General features: G+C 38.0%; 1 protein-coding gene across 12 annotated transcripts in view; it reads left to right on the top strand.

The window, feature by feature from the left end:
• SYNJ1 (synaptojanin 1) overlaps positions 1-15,812 on the top strand; it is a 49,360-nt gene that overhangs the window by 7,848 nt on the left and 25,700 nt on the right. For 8 of the 12 annotated variants that reach the window (XM_039379638.1, XM_039379635.1, XM_039379641.1 and 5 more), the window contains exons 3-13: positions 389-475; positions 878-1,145; positions 2,748-2,973; positions 3,598-3,681; positions 4,246-4,307; positions 4,596-4,692; positions 5,637-5,806; positions 7,679-7,760; positions 8,976-9,128; positions 11,852-12,017; positions 13,232-13,255. In XM_039379638.1, the coding sequence (XP_039235572.1) occupies positions 389-475; positions 878-1,145; positions 2,748-2,973; positions 3,598-3,681; positions 4,246-4,307; positions 4,596-4,692; positions 5,637-5,806; positions 7,679-7,760; positions 8,976-9,128; positions 11,852-12,017; positions 13,232-13,255 (1,419 nt within the window). The remainder of the gene's footprint in view (positions 1-388; positions 476-877; positions 1,146-2,747; positions 2,974-3,597; positions 3,682-4,245; positions 4,308-4,595; positions 4,693-5,636; positions 5,807-7,678; positions 7,761-8,975; positions 9,129-11,851; positions 12,018-13,231; positions 13,256-15,812) is intronic. The other 4 variants (XM_039379633.1, XM_039379644.1, XM_039379643.1 and 1 more) reach the window with 2 other exon arrangements.

The raw sequence follows: 15,812 nt of genomic DNA, 5'->3' as shown, positions 1-15,812 counted from the left end.
TTGACTCCAACCCTCAGCCCTGCACAGGACCATCGCCAAGAGTCACACCATGTGCCTGAGAGGAGGGCATTCCCATGGATCTTAATTGCCTGCGTTGTAGATTCTTTTTATATTAAGAGATGATGCTGTTAAAAATGCCAACATTCTCCTTTAATATCACTTGGAGTTTTTACAATTTGCTTAAAAACATAGCATGATTGTACTTTGTCATGAGATCTTCCTTTTCCATTATGAAGTGCCATATGGTCATACATTTTGATTTCTTTCCAGAAGTGTCACTTAAACTCTGCTTTTGTAATCCCTTGGATTTTCGGTTTGGAGTGGCTCCTTCTCCCTGCCACAGTGTAGGGGCTTTTACATCATCATATCTTATGTTTTCTCTCCACAGCTTCTGCAGAAAAAGACACAATCAAGAATACCTATTCCAAAGTCATGGATGCATATGGGCTCTTGGGTGTGCTAAGATTAAACCTTGGTGAGTCAAATATGTAAAACTTCAATTTTTCATTTGGGAAAGAAAGCTATGCTGCTCCTGTAAAACTGAATCTTTGTAACAGGAACTGGGCTCGTTTGTTTCTATTTGTTTGTTTTGCTTTTTTTTCTTCGTGGAGTAACTTAGGAGTTTGGAGCACTCCCAGAAATGAGGGAGGGGACAAAAATAACTTCCGTTTTCGCAATCCTTGTTCTTTGCAGTGTAGTTTTGCCTGTTTGTATTTCCTTTTCTTCTGTAGAATTTGGGAACGTGTTCTTGGTGTTGGTTCTTTTTGTACTTTTTTCAGGCAAACGGGTTGTCTGTGTGCCTTTGAGCATGTAAATGCAACCACACCCCACTCCACTGAGACCCATTCTCTTACCTGTGCCCTTTCTTATTTTACAGGAGACACACTGTTACATTACCTGGTTCTAGTAACAGGGTGCATGTCCGTGGGAAAGATTCAGGACTCTGAGGTGTTCCGAGTCACTTCCACGGAGTTTGTGTCACTGCGAGTTGACCCGACAGACGAGGATCGCATTTCAGAAGTGCGCAAAGTCTTGAACTCAGGAAACTTCTATTTTGCCTGGTCTGCAACTGGTGTCAGTCTAGACCTGAGCCTCAGTGCTCACCGCAGCATGCAGGAGCACACCACTGACAACAGGTTTTTCTGGTGAGTTCGTAGTTGTTTCAGCAGGCATTAGAGTAATGAATCCTTCTACAGAAGTTTTTATCCTTGTCTTTCCCAGCTGTCACAGGTGCACCCTTCTCCCACAAATCTTGGTGAGATAGAATAGCATTACTTTAACTCTAAGGACATAAGTATGTTACTAGTGACAGGATGTTTCCATGACCACTTGGAGTTTCTTAATGGGAAGACACAGATTTTCACTGCTGCTATTATACTTTGATCTTAACAGTTGTCGTGATGTTGTGTTTCAGCTTTAGTTCCTCATTCTTCATCAAGTGTGTCAGCTTTTTTAAACGAATGGGGTAATGAAGCCTTAAATGAAAAAAGATCCTATTTTTGAACATTCTGTATTCCAAAATGGCATGGTGTTTATATATAGTTTCTGAGTGGGTTTCCAACGTATGAAAGCACTTCAAAAGTTTTATTTCACAGCACACTGATATTGCTGATTTTGTTGACACAGCAGGTAGGCTCTGCTACAAAGTGCACTTTGCTTGGCTGCTGAACTTGCTATCCTTTTACTGGCTATTTTTGAATAAAGTATAGGTTTTCACACAGAGGATTTTTAGTAAAAGGAATACTACTTTTCCTGTTGATAAGCAGCTTGCTTAATGCTGGAAATACAAGCATGGTCATGGCAGAAGTTCTACTCCCTTCTCTTCAGCTTTTGTTAAAAATGGTCTGTGTGTCCATGAACCTTGGAAGGGCGCTGAAAACTTGGCAGTATCCTGTTAGAACACCTGAAAAGCTACATCCTCCCCCCTCTTTGGTCCAAAATACAAGACACCAAAGCAACTCTGGCATATGAACCAGTGCTTCTCTACTCTTTGCCACTGTTTTGGTAAGGTGGAGGAATCTGATCAGAGTGAAGTATAAGACAAAATACGTGTATTAAGACAGAAAATAACCTCAGGTCTTCAGAAACACTACTCCCTTGATGTAGGTTTATAGGACTTGTAGGAACCTTGCTGTTTGTCTCTGCAGTATATAACAACACTTAACCCTGACATTTATATTTACAGAAATTTGAGAATCAAGTGGCTGCGAATGTATTCCTGGAAGCTTGTCTGGGAGGTGATGTGATATGATGACATATAATGGAAATAATCAATGTATATTGACAAGAATTTTTCCTCTAGCTTTCTTTTGTGGTGACATGAAACTGAATGGTGCTTTATCCACCACGCAAAGTAACCCCGTCATTGGAATTCTGGCTTGCTTTTTCCAGAGTCTATAATGTTTGGCTTCTCAAAGCAAGGCTGAGCAGAGAAGTGTAAAAAAGCTTTGAGTGTTGGTTTTTACTGAGTGATGAGCAGGGGCTATAAGGGTTATTTTTTAAGGTCATTAAAATTCATAGCTTCACTCCATATTCTTATTATGCAAATGTTTAAGCTGTTCTCATGTAAACTTTGCTATTTCAGGTATATTTAAAAAAGAGCTATATCACAAAACTATAGCATGTTTACTTTCCTTTTCTTATTTGTGGTAGTAGGTGTAAAATGTAAGGAGTTAGTAGTGGGCTTAACAGTTTGACCTGGATTTTATTTCCTCCCAGTTATTTCATGATTATTTTGTCCCTGATAGGAACCAGTCGCTGCATTTACATCTGAAGCACTATGGTGTGAACTGTGATGACTGGCTGCTACGTCTCATGTGTGGAGGAGTGGAGATAAGGACAATTTATGCAGCTCACAAGCAGGCAAAGGCTTGTCTCATTTCACGACTAAGCTGTGAACGGGCTGGCACCAGATTTAACGTCCGGGGAACAAATGATGATGGTCACGTTGCTAATTTTGTTGAAACAGAGCAGGTATGTTAAGCTCCACTGCACATTGCTTGGCTGACAAAGCCAGTGTTAGCACGTGTGCGGTGTGATTTTTACTCTAAATCGACAGATCACAAGTCAAGCCTGTAACCAACAGATATTGGAATAGTTCCTTTGGTGCTAAATAAGGAGTCTAAGTAGGTTACATAATTCAATGATCTTGGTTTTTAGTGTAGCTTAGGGTAAGGGCACACGGGAGCCTGGGTTGCAGTAGCTTAAGAAGCTGTTATCCATGAGCTGAACTGCTGTGGGTGGCTGTGCTTCCCTTGAGCCTCCTGAGCTGAAAGTCTTACTGAGTTGTTTAAAACCTCTTACTCGTGGCACAGGAGTTACTCAGGCCCAAATAATAAAAGCCCACTGTATTTCCCAACACATTGTGTGAATCATGATCGTGCGAGGGAGCATGAGAGTGCCACGATTTCTCTTAGGAATTATTCAGAGGGGATAGAGAGGAAAGTCTAGGGAACACAATAAATGTTTTAGCTTTTTTTAGTGGAATATGTAACATGTAAATATATTTTATTTACTCCATGTTTAGTTAAAGCTAAGAAATCTAAAAGATTACACTGTGATCACTATTAACACTATGTGTTTTTTTTTCCTTAACAGGTGATATATTTAGATGACTCTGTGTCATCTTTCATACAGATTCGAGGATCTGTTCCCTTATTTTGGGAACAGCCAGGCCTGCAGGTAAACAGGAGATAGATTTAATTATAAAAGTATTTCCTAACATGTTTAAAAATACAGGAATACAGTAGCCTTTGGGTTCTTCTGCACAGTTCCCTTTCAGGATGAGGTGATTCTTTGGGAGCGAGTTGGTGCTGTGGTGTGACTCACTCAGCCTGCTTCTCTCAAGTCTCTGAATGCTGCTCTGCACACATTTTGAATGTCCATTACTCTTTAGGTGTTTTCTCTTTGAAGTTCTCAGTTTTTCCTGTTTTAATTAGGTTGTCTAAGGGCATCCAAAGAGACTGTTTTCTTCTGAATTGTTCTTGAGGAGAAGTCTTCTCAAGAAGTCAGTAAGGATCAAGAGTTACTGTAATATAATTTCATCCAAGTTTTCTAGAAAGAGGAACTGATTCAGCAGCTACTGCTGTGACACAATTTTTACAGGAAAAGTTAAAAAGAGCTCATGCCTCACGGGGACTCCAGGTTCTTCAGACATATCAGCATTTTGTAATAGAACTGATGAAACATTTACATGCCTTTTACTCAAACCAAGACAAATAATTTAATGTAATTTTCATGTCATAGGTGGGATCCCATCGTGTCAGAATGTCAAGGGGTTTTGAGGCGAATGCACCAGCTTTTGACAGGTGAAAGAACATCTTAGATTTTTGGTAATGCACTACAGATCTCTGGTAAATGCTGCATCACAGACATGGGATGCATTATTTCAAACAGGAGGCTTTGTCTATAAAAATGTGGGATTCAGCAAAGCGGGGAACTCTCTGGTGATCGTTTATGCCTTCGAGTGCTTTGTTGGAAAGTGTGAATTAAATTTATAGTGAAATATTTTGCAGCATCTCAGTCGGCGTTGCAGGTGTTCCTGTTCATTTTCTGCATGCCAGAAGATGACTCTGGAATTTTTCTTCTGTTAACAGGCATTTCCAAACTCTTAAAAATTTATATGGCAAGCAAATTATTGTAAATTTACTTGGGGCAAAAGAAGGGGAGCACATGCTCAGCAAAGCTTTTCAGGTGAGTGTGACAGTTCTCTCACTGTGCATATCCTTGGAGTTTGCTGGTTTGCAATGAAGCTTTTATACAGCCTTTGAAAACCAAACCAGGAATGCTGTGCCCTTGAGCAACTACCACTGGGAGTTCAAATTTGATTTATCATAACAGCACTGCTTAAGATATATAATGTGAAATAAATTGTTAAGAGCTCTCTGTACAATTTGTGCTTGATTCTGTTCAGATTGGTTACTGTGCTGAAAAATTATAACAGCAACATAATGTTGAGGGATTTTCAGTAATTTTCATATTTATTTAAAAATGTAAATGTTTTTTACACTATAAAATTATGCTTTATGATATTTAATACTGTGATGTTCCTTTCAAATATATTTCTCTTGGAATTAATGGATCTGTTCCTTAACATTTTTTAAAAATCACAAATTAATTATCGATTTAAACATGAAAGCTGCTTCATGATTAAAAGGAAATGTTTTTTTCAGAAGATGTTAACTATAAGTGGCCACTTCCATTAATTCCCATTGGTTAGGTTAAAAATAACTGTCATGGTACAGTCCGTAAATACTGACAGTTTGAGGAGTTCTGTCTGAAGCCAGAGAACATGTCAATAGCCATCTGTTATTTCCCTCTCCCTTTTTCCTATTCCCTTTTTATTGTAGTGGTAGAATATCTTAGGGCATTCAGTGGGATATTTGCTGCATCCAGCTCTCCTGGTAGGAGACAGCAGCGTTCCCAGGTGCCCAACCTTTGCCAACAAACGTTGTGTGAACACTTCAGGATTTTTCAGTGAATATTAGGGGAAGTTTTACCTAAGAGAAAGCATGTAATAGACAAGATGACTAATAAAACAGCCTTTAAAACATTTTTAGCCTCTTGTTTAGCTCATACTACTCTATGTTCAGATACTGGTATATTTATAAGTTTTTATTCTCTTTTTACAATACCAGAGCCATTTGAAAGCATCTGAACATTCAGCTGATATCAAAATGGTGAACTTCGACTATCATCAGATGGTTAAAGGTGGAAAGGCAGAAAAACTGCACAGTGTGCTTAAACCTCAAGTTCAGAAGTTCTTGGAGTGTGGATTTTTTTATTTTGATGGAAAGGAAGTGAAAAGGTTTGTGTGTATAACTTCTATATATTTCCTCAAATTGTGTTGCTGGGGTGCATTTCACCCCTTAGCAAGAAGATAAAAGAGACAAAAATTAAGGGGAAAAAAAGTAACTTCTGTTATGGTGTTTTTAATTGTATCCAAGATGATGCTTAACAGCTGAATTATGAGTCACCTATTTTACTCCCATTAAAATTTTTTCTCATTCTGAGTGTACTCTAAAAATCTTCATAGAAGATCTCTGTGAGACATTGAGGGGACAAGAATTAATTTCAGGCCTTTGACCTCATGATTTAGTCAAAATGGTCAATTGTCATTTTTCTTGCCAGATTAAAGAATGAATATTTTTCCGTTTTCCAATATAACGTTCTCTGTATTTCCCTCAGTGATGGAACGCACCATTTTCTGTGTGCTGTAAAAGTTCATGTTCAGTGCAGTCCTTTTCTGAATCTGTTTGCACCTGGGTTCCCCATTTGAGTGGTTCCTTTCTCTCAAACAGGGAGTGAGATGCCTGATTTCTGTCCTGCTCTATACTTCTGTCTTTATTCCTGGAGCAAAGGCCGTGCTTGTCTCAGCAGAAGGGGAATAGGGCTGGAAACAGGCAGCATTCCTGCTCTTCTCCCTTCCACACGAGGTTCTCCCTGAGAAAGAGAGTTGCTGAGTGATGAGGCAATTGTGCCTCATGCACTGGGAGAGGAGAAGAGAGTTCCAGTGCCACTCTGTGCTCTGGCCTGGCTGTGAGATTAAGTCCCCCAAGGACAGGGTTTAGTAGACCTTAATAGGATTAGGTTTAGTTGGAGGGTGCTCAGGTCCCCATCTGCTGCTCGAAATGTCACTGACTGTACTCCAAAAAGCTTTCAAAGCAGTGTGACACTTTGGATTGGGATGGAGATTCAAATAATCACACATCAAAAAGACTGGCAACAGGCTGAAAGCCAAATAGGCCGTGGCTTGTAATGACTTCAAAAATTGCATTAATGAAAGACACGATTCTAATGTTTGTGAGTTCATGGACCATCTCCTTTGGGGAACGTCAGGCTTTTTTTGTATTTCAGGTCAAATGTGGAGATATTAATGCAAAAAAAAAAAAAGTCCTGGAGAAAGTTCTTCAAAACTTTGTGTGGTTTATGGTTAGATCTCCAAGTCCATGTGCTGAAACCGTACTGACTTCATTGGGTGAAGCGTGTAGTGAGAATGACAGAAGTAGGGAATAAGTGGGTGTCATTGGGAGAGTCATAGGAATTTTGTACTTCTGGCCAAGCAAGCAGTGCATGGATGTTGCCTGACATAATCCTTTTAAGAGCTTTCCAGCAGGAATTACTGGTCTGGTCTTCTCCCAAAGAAAGCAGAGCAGTTCTGAGGGCCTGAGGGCCTCAAATCTCCCTTGTGGTTTGGGGGGAAAGGCTTATTTTTCATTTTTAATTGGGGAGGAAAGAGAAAGTAATGAGTGGTTGAAATTGGCTTTAGTTTTATCACAAATTCTTCTTACCTTTAGTTTATTTAAACAAAACCAAGAAGTGTCTCTATATATTTTTTTTTCATTTTTGTTTTAACAAAAGTTATTTCCCTCTGAGATTCTTGGGAAGTATGTTAGCTGAATTATTTGAAAGGGAAGCCTAATCCTGCATAACACTTTAACCAAGCAAGCAAGGAGGATTGCAGAAAACTGAAGCAGAAATGTTATTTGCAGAAAATGTTGTGTACAGTGAGCAGTGCTGCTCTTGGGAGCTCACCTTCTATTCCAGGCACGAACTAACAATACCCTGATTTATTGTCCTGGTTCAGGTCTTCATGTCCCTGTCTTTGTTGAGGAGATAATGTGTTAAATGAGTTATTTCAATTGTTTTCTCTCTCTGTCTCCCATTGTCCTTGGCACAGATCCCAGAGTGGTACTGTCAGAACCAACTGCCTGGACTGTCTGGATAGAACAAACAGCGTCCAGGCTTTCCTTGGCTTAGAGGTAGGAAAACCACGTCCAGCTGATGCTTCTGTGGCACTTAAGCTGTAAAAGCAGTATTAACTTCCCTAAGAAAAGTGAATTAACATGTTTCCCAGATGGCAGTTGGGTTTATAGTGTGATATATTCCTTGTTCTGACTTCTAGAGATCCTCAGCATGTTTAAAAATGAACAATCATGGGTGCTGTAGGGTCAAAATAAGGAAAATCTTGTTTTCTGAATTTTATGTAATTAAAATGCTCTTGTTTTAGCATCTGTAAGAGGAACTTCTGTGAGAACTGTTTGTAGAACAAACATATCCGATTCTAGAATATGTAGTGCTTTGTTGCTGCATTAACACAAGTGTTTTCTGTGGAATAAGAACAAATTTTTATCCACTCTTAAAGTGTACAGCACTTATATGTCAAACTTAGTTTTGCAGCTCTGTTTTTTCCTTTCTTATCTTTTAAGAACTGGATTAATGTAACCTTTTTTTTTTCAGACTAGGTGTGCCAAATTTTGAAGTGATGAGAACTAAATTATGATTTAATTATGATTTCAGCTAAAATATGAGAGCTAAAAGTATAAAGCTGATTAATAAGAAGGGAAATGGTAAAACCTGAAGAGCTGCTTAGCTAAATTTAATATTCTGTTTAAATGAGATACGTGAATTCTTACTTTATTTAGCATGGTAGATACTTCAAATAACAAGTGTTGAGCTCTGGATGACCACCTAAAATTGTAAGAGCAAGCACCTAATTTCTGAAGCTTCTTTTCTTGTTTATGTCTTCTTAATTTTGTGTGCAACTTTACTTTTGTATCTTTTGTTAATTCCTGACCAACCTTCAGAATTTTGCCGTTGTCATTCTGTGTTCATTGTTTTAAGTTCCTTTTTCTTGCCTTTGGACACCTCAAGGTTTTTAAGGATTTTTAAAAGCTCTTGAAAATAGATTTTTTTATTTAGTTTCATGAATTTTTAGATGAAAGTATTTACAAATCAACCACATAATTATTCTCCTATGTTACTACCTATCTTTAAAAGAAAACAAAGTGCTGATGCTAAGTTACATGTATGGTGCAGCCTTACAAGCATGACATGGTGTCAGTTTGTTCAGAATGATAAATATAAACCAACGATTCGAGGTTTTTTATGCATATGTGCTGAAAAATACAATGTGCCTTTCAATAAATACATTTAAAGATTTTTCCTTTTACAAATGTTGTCTTCAACTGTTGCAGATGCTAACAAAACAGCTGGAGGTATTAGGATTAGCTGAGAAGCCTCAGTTAGTTACTCGCTTTCAGGAAGTTTTCCGATCCATGTGGTCTGTGAATGGTGATTCTGTCAGTAAAATTTATGCTGGAACTGGAGCCCTTGAAGGAAAAGCGAAGGTAAAGTACATTTTCTCAAATGTTTTAACAGTGTTCAGTATGGGTTTTAATAAATTCTGTCATTAATATAGCAACAATGAGATTTTCTTTTTAAAAACGTGCCCTTTCTTTTGGTAATCCTAAAAAAAAATCCCCCAGAAACCTAACCAACCAAAACAATTAACATTAAACTATTGGTTGTGTTGATAACCGGATTTTGTTCCAGTAGATCCCTTTCCAGCCATGCTTCTGCCTCACAGGCAACACTGTTCTGTGTGATAGGATAAGGCTCAAATCTTCCATTTCTTTAGATCATAGTTCAGAAAAATGTATGTTCAAATCAGCTTTGGTTTCTTTGAATGTTTTCACTTTTCTCTCTCTACCTCTCTTGCTGTTGTTTCAGTTCCATTCACTATTTATCCTTTATTTTCTGATGTGTTGGACTGGATGTTGTTGTTCATGCTTTTATTGTTTGTTTAAGTGTTGGTAGTAGGTTGCAGCTGGGTGGTTTTTGTTTGCATGTGCCTCCAGCTATTTTTTTTTAGTTTTGCAATTACTGAAAAAAAAAACAAATTCAGTTTCTACCCTGCTTTCTACCGATGTGTTAACAGTTCCCTACTCCATGACAGTGTAATGCTTGGTTTCTTTTCAGCTTGTTTTGTCTTGGTTGATGTCTGAGTTGTTCACATTTTCTAACACCGTCTTTTATTTTTCTTCTCACAATGTTGCTTTTTTATGTTTCCATAATTCTTTCTCTTACCAGGTGATACCTATCACGACAAACAAATGTTGAACCATAGCAGTTTTTGCCCTTAGTTCCTTCAAAAATGTCTTTTCAACACCATTCTTATTGTCAGAGAATGTTCTGCTCCTCATTCTGTGTTACATCCTATGTACTCTTAGTCACCTGTTTTGGTTTTTCCATCACTTGTTTGTTCAGACCATTCCAGGGCCCTTTTCTGCACATGTGGGAGGTCCTACAGCGAGATACATAAAAACAAAATAAGTGGAATAGACTTTTTGCTTATTCAACCCTTGATTGGTGCATGCAGGACTTCTTCATTTTGGGAATTGCTTGTATTTTACTGTAGAGTGGAATTTGGTTAAAGATGTTTAGTTTTATTTTCTTACCAAAAATGTCACCCAGGTTGTCAGGGAAACTGCAGTAAGTATTTTTGTTGAGTTTCTCCCCTTTTCTTGACTTTCCCATCCAACCCTCCTTAGTTGTTTTCCTAAATTAATGGTTTTCTGCTGTTCACGTGGCTACTTAAATTTTCTACTTTGGAAAATGCACTTATTGTATTTCCATGTCCATTTTTAATGTTTAAAATGCAGAGTAGTAGAGTAGATGTCCTGGTTTCAGCTTGGGATTAAACCATGACAGTCCATATACTCTGCTGTCTTTGGAATAACACTGGATCCCTGCTCTGGGACAACTGTAATTAGTATCACATCTCCTAAATCAAACACAGCATCCCTGACACAAGTCCTGTCTGTTTAAAGAGGATCTTTAATGCTTGCAAAGCCATATGATACTTGCTCTAGTTTCAATGAAACCTGACCAGGTCACTACTCAATATGCTCTTGAGTACTCTGATAATCTGTTTTAAAATGTAGATTTTAAGTTGTATTCTCATTTTTCAAATGAAAAGTTTGATGCTTGAAAGTCTTCCATTTCTTACTCGTCAGTTTGATTCTTCAAAGTCCAAGAGTACTTAGAAGTAAAAATATGAAAATTAAAGATAGGAGAAAAATTGTTTTGACCTTAAATGTGTTAATATACATTTCTATTCTGAAAACCAGTCCCTTTTAAAGTATTACAATAGTCATTACATCTAACTCCTTACCTGCTCTTTCTTTTGCTTTCTCTGGGTTCCTTTCAATTAATTGCCTGATTTGTGAACGGTGAGTGTGTTTTTGGATCATAAGTTGTACGTTGTCTGCCAGGAAGGGAGCACATCCCATCAAAATCCTAATGCAATAGTGTGAGCCCTACGCCTCATCCACATTGTCTGCCAAAACTCATGGTGCCAATTTACTTCTACTTAGCCTAGCAAAAAGAGTAGTTTCTTCCTTGTTGTCTAGTACAATTTGTACAACTAAATCCTGGGGTAGTTTTTTTAAGCTTTTGTCTTTTTTCCTTATGCATTTAAGAGGCCTTCATGAACAGTATCTGTAGCCATTGATTCGTGTCTGTGTTCCTTCTGGGATACTGCATGAGACTTGCATGTTATTTTCAAAAGTTACAGGGTCTTAATAAATTGAAGCTATCTCTGTTTTTAACATGGATATTTCAGAATGTGAATTCTGAACATGTATATGTGCATATACATATACATTCATGTATCATGGCATTTGGACTCAAGTGCTCATCTCTCACTATTTGGGGAAAAGCCCAAAATCCCTATTATGGTCTGTATGTGACACTATATGAAATTAATTTTTGAAGACCTAAGGTTTAGGAAAAAAAATTATTCCCTTCCTGCAGTGTTTTATTTAATTTCTTTTAAATCTGCTTGTTAGATGTGCCTTGAAGGTATTACTGTGTTGTTTAGCATTTGGGGGTGGGGGGACAGCACACATGGTAGAGTAGGCTCAGGAAACTTTATTTAACACTTAAAGAAGGAAATTGCCTTAGGCTTTAAAATCATTAACACAGTTTACATAGATGCTACTGAATATTGCCAATGTTATTGTGAGCAGTGTCCAACATAAAATATTTTATACATGTTCCTCCCTAACAGGCTGGAAAGCTGAAGGATGGTGCTCGTTCTGTGACCAGAACGATCCAAAATAACTTTTTTGATAGCTCCAAGCAGGAGGCCATTGATGTTTTGTTATTGGGAAATACCCTAAATAGTGATTTAGCAGATAAAGCACGGGCTCTCTTAACCACCAGCAGTTTACGCGGTATGTGTCTTTCAGGATTTTAATCTGTCTCGTAACTATTTGGTGTAAGAAAGCTGTATGGAGTTTGTTTTCAAAGCACTATTGGAAGTATAAATGCTGTTTTATGTTCTCTTGGCTTATTAAACAATGAAAGTTACTTCTGCTTTACTAATAGTGCCAAACTAGCATGCTGCAGTAATTTCTTTACCTGTGTGTTATTTGTGGGTGAAATTCTATGTCAAAATCAGAGAGAGATGCACAAGAAATTCTACTTGTGCAGAGCAACCAGGTGGGACTTGGGGTTCTGGTTCCAGGAAAGTGGTTCCCCTCCTCAGAACAGGGAGCTGAACCAGAATCCTGCATCCCCAAAAAGGTGTGTAGCCTCCATGGTCCCCAGGACTACAGTCAGTCCCATCCTTCTATAGGTCTGATGGGCAAGGAAGTAGTGAGTCAGGTGTAGGGCTGTGGTCAGAACACTCTCGTGGGATATAAAAAACAGAGGAGCTCATAGTTGAATCTTCTTTCCAAGATCCCATGTGTTCTAAAGGGTGGGTTATTGCAATGTTTTAGGGATTAATAACATTCTAAAATTTTCCTTCTAATTTTTTTTCCTTCTCCTGGACACTTCTCAACCTAGAATGAGGAAAAGTGTGTCAAAGCTTTGGTGCAAATCTCTGGCACAAGACAAAAATCCTTGCCCAATTTTAGTCTTCATCTTGTGGGCCCACATCTTCATCCAATGTGGAACCTGCAAGAGTGTTTTTCTCCCATTTCTTTAGCACAAGGTTTCATGTTATTGTAACTTTCCTTGTATCTGAAACCTGCTAAATCGGCCTCACCTCAACATTAATTGAAACTTGTTTTCATTTCTTCTCACTTTCTCTGGGAATGCAAGCTGTCCTTTCCATATTTACAGCTCCTGGCAGCTGAGGAGCATTAATCCCTTTTCACTGAACAGAATGTGTCTGCATTCGCTGCTAGGTGGCAAATTAACTAGCAGGGTACTTCATCATGTGTAAATCCATTCTTAATAAAGCAAGAAAAGGGAATTTGTTAATCCTGTTGTGAAACTTTGTAGATTTTGCAGCATAAAAGATGTGCTTTGACTGATGCAAACGGTTATGTATGATAAATTGTGTGTTACAGCATGTTCTCTCGCATATTGCTGGAAAATTCTAAAAAGCAATAACTTATTTGACTAATCTTTTCTTGTTTTCTTCTTGCTGCACCCGTAGTTTCAGAGCAATCATTACAATCAGGTAGAGTATAGTAAATTAAACTGTGAATACCTGACCAGCTGTTTTTCTTCTCTGACTTCTTTCTCATGTCTGTGTAATATTTGGTTGTGGGCTCATATTTTCCTGGTAGTGTTTGCATCTGTGCAGTCCTGTGTCCCAACATCCTTTAATCCAAGAAAAGCCCTTTAATCCAAGAAAAGTGAGAATACAAGAGGTGAAAAATGTTGCAGTGTGCTTGGGTGTGAGTTGGAAATGAGGCAACCAATTCTTTGGGTTTTATTTTTTACAAATGTAGAGGAATTTGCTTTTTTATCTGGTTTGGGAACTTCTGTGTTTTTGTTCAGGGTGAGAGGTAAAATTCTTCAATACAATTTGTAACTTCATCTTATTTGCTGTCAGAATGCTCCACCTACTTGTGTTCTTGCAGGAGACAGGCTGATTTTGTACTATCTCCCAGCAAAGGTTAATGCTGTGCTGGAAGGATTTGAAATAACTTGCTGGCACTTGTGTTTTGTGGAGCAGAAGTCCAGCCAAACTCCTTGAGATTTAATCACCTCTGCAGGTGACACAAAGGGAAAATGTTTGAGCGTCTCTTTAGGTTAAACTCTCAGTGAAGGCAAAGCTTGAGGAGGGAACTTTTTAGGTAACTCTTCATCTCCTACTTGTAGACATGCCAGTAATATCCTGACCAATGTCCCCGATGTTGAGCTTAAAATGTGGAGGATTCAGAAATTCTGAATTTTCTGATTCTTAGTGGAAATTCTCCTTTTTGATTACTTAAGCTATTTACCTGAAGCTGCTTCATTAGGGAAGATAGGATATATACATATTCCATATTTTGAAGGAAGAGCTGCAAGTACTTGTCAGCTGTGTAATGCTTCATCATCTCCTTGTTCCCAGAAACTATTATTTAAAATAAAATATTCCTAATGCTCCTATATGCAGATTTTACTGCATAATTTTGAGGAAATTAAAATGACCTTTACATTTGTCAACTTTGCTTTTTCTATATGTGTTTTACTCTATCTACTTAACTCTTAGTGAGTACCTCAAGAATGAAATCCGACTCATGGGTAATATACACCTGAAATTATCTGATTCACTGGCATTTTGTCAGTGTTAAAAGTGTTTATTGAAATAACCAGTCACATTGTCATTGATGGTGTTACCTTCTAGCTTATAACTCAGGAAGAGTGATACAAGTCAACTATTTTTTAGCATTTCAAGATTTCACCTGGATACAGATTGCATATATTGAAACATTACTACAGGAATTTGGATGTTGTAATTCCATCAAGTTCAGTTGCACAGAATATCCCCCACAGAATATTAAATTGGCATTCCCTTTGTAGAACTGATTTCCAAATGTCTGTTTGCTTAGTAAGAGCAGCAGTTATTTTTCCTGCAAAATAACAGAAAATGTAATTGATTAGATTTTTGACAGAGTGAGGCACAATTTTTCTGAAAAGATAAATAGCTAGAAATGTGTAGGAAAATCATACTTGCAGGAGGCTCAGGAGTTCTGAAAAACAACTGGTTCACTCAATATTTGGGAAAACAGATGATTTAAAAAAAAAAATTATTTATGCTAATTTATAAGAAGTGCCATTTTACAGTTTAGAAAGCTTGCTAGTTTAAAGATAAGAATTGCCTGTTTGTCATAAGCATGTTGTCAGTTCCCTCCTAAAGTTAGACTCTAACATGGTAAGACTCTTCACGTTAGGGCTTCATGACAGTGTCAGGAGTTAAATCCAATTTTGCAGCTTTTCTTAGAAGCTGCTGGGTAGCAACTCTGAATGATTTGGTGTAAATATTTAAAATAAAGCTGAAAAGTGCTAAATTTTCAAAAGAAAAAGAAGAAACTGGAGAGAATAATAAGTCCAAACTCTGATACTAAAACTTTCTCAGAGTACTACAAAGGCTACTCTATGCAAACCTTCAGAGCTGCCTGCGATGCTCTTTGGGTTCTTTGGCTACTTGGATGTGTTGTGGCTACAACACTGCTGAGATTGGTTTCCCCTCAGTGGTCAGGTCCTGGGTTGCTCCTGTCCTTGACCCTTGGCGGCTCTTCAGGCGTGTGCTGGACTTGTTGGCTTGAGTTACCTCATGTGTAGGCCCAGTCAGAAGCAGACTCAGTATCTGGCTCTCACCTGAAGTTGTGAAATGTTCTGTTGGCTCCTTGTTGTTTTCTAGGCTTCATTTCCCTGGATTATGATGAGGAAAGCATGATCCCAAGCATGGTCTGCTTGTAGTACCCCCAAGAGACACCAACCAGTTCACTGTCTTTTCTCTATGATTACCATTCCATGGATATATGGTTTGTTCAGCAGGGAAAGAGCTCACAGCCAACAAATACAATATAATATTTTCTTCTCTTGTTTCCAGTTTGTTTCAAACCCATGAGAGCTAGAGAATCTGTGGTTTTTGTTTTACCCAGGTAGCCAAGGTTCTGTAGCAAATTTAAAGGTGGCAAACTTAAAAAGAATAACTGAAAAGACAGCAGCAGCTCACTAATCATCTTATTTGGGAGATTTCAATGGAAATATTGTGCCCAGTAACTGACTATTTTGCAAGACAG

Source organism: Pipra filicauda, unplaced genomic scaffold (genome assembly GCF_003945595.2).
Source record: "Pipra filicauda isolate LSUMZ 115617 unplaced genomic scaffold, ASM394559v2 scaffold171_size1565689_pilon, whole genome shotgun sequence".
In the NCBI taxonomy this organism is placed as follows: domain Eukaryota; kingdom Metazoa; phylum Chordata; class Aves; order Passeriformes; family Pipridae; genus Pipra; species Pipra filicauda.
This window is presented reverse-complemented; position numbering and strand designations above follow the sequence as displayed.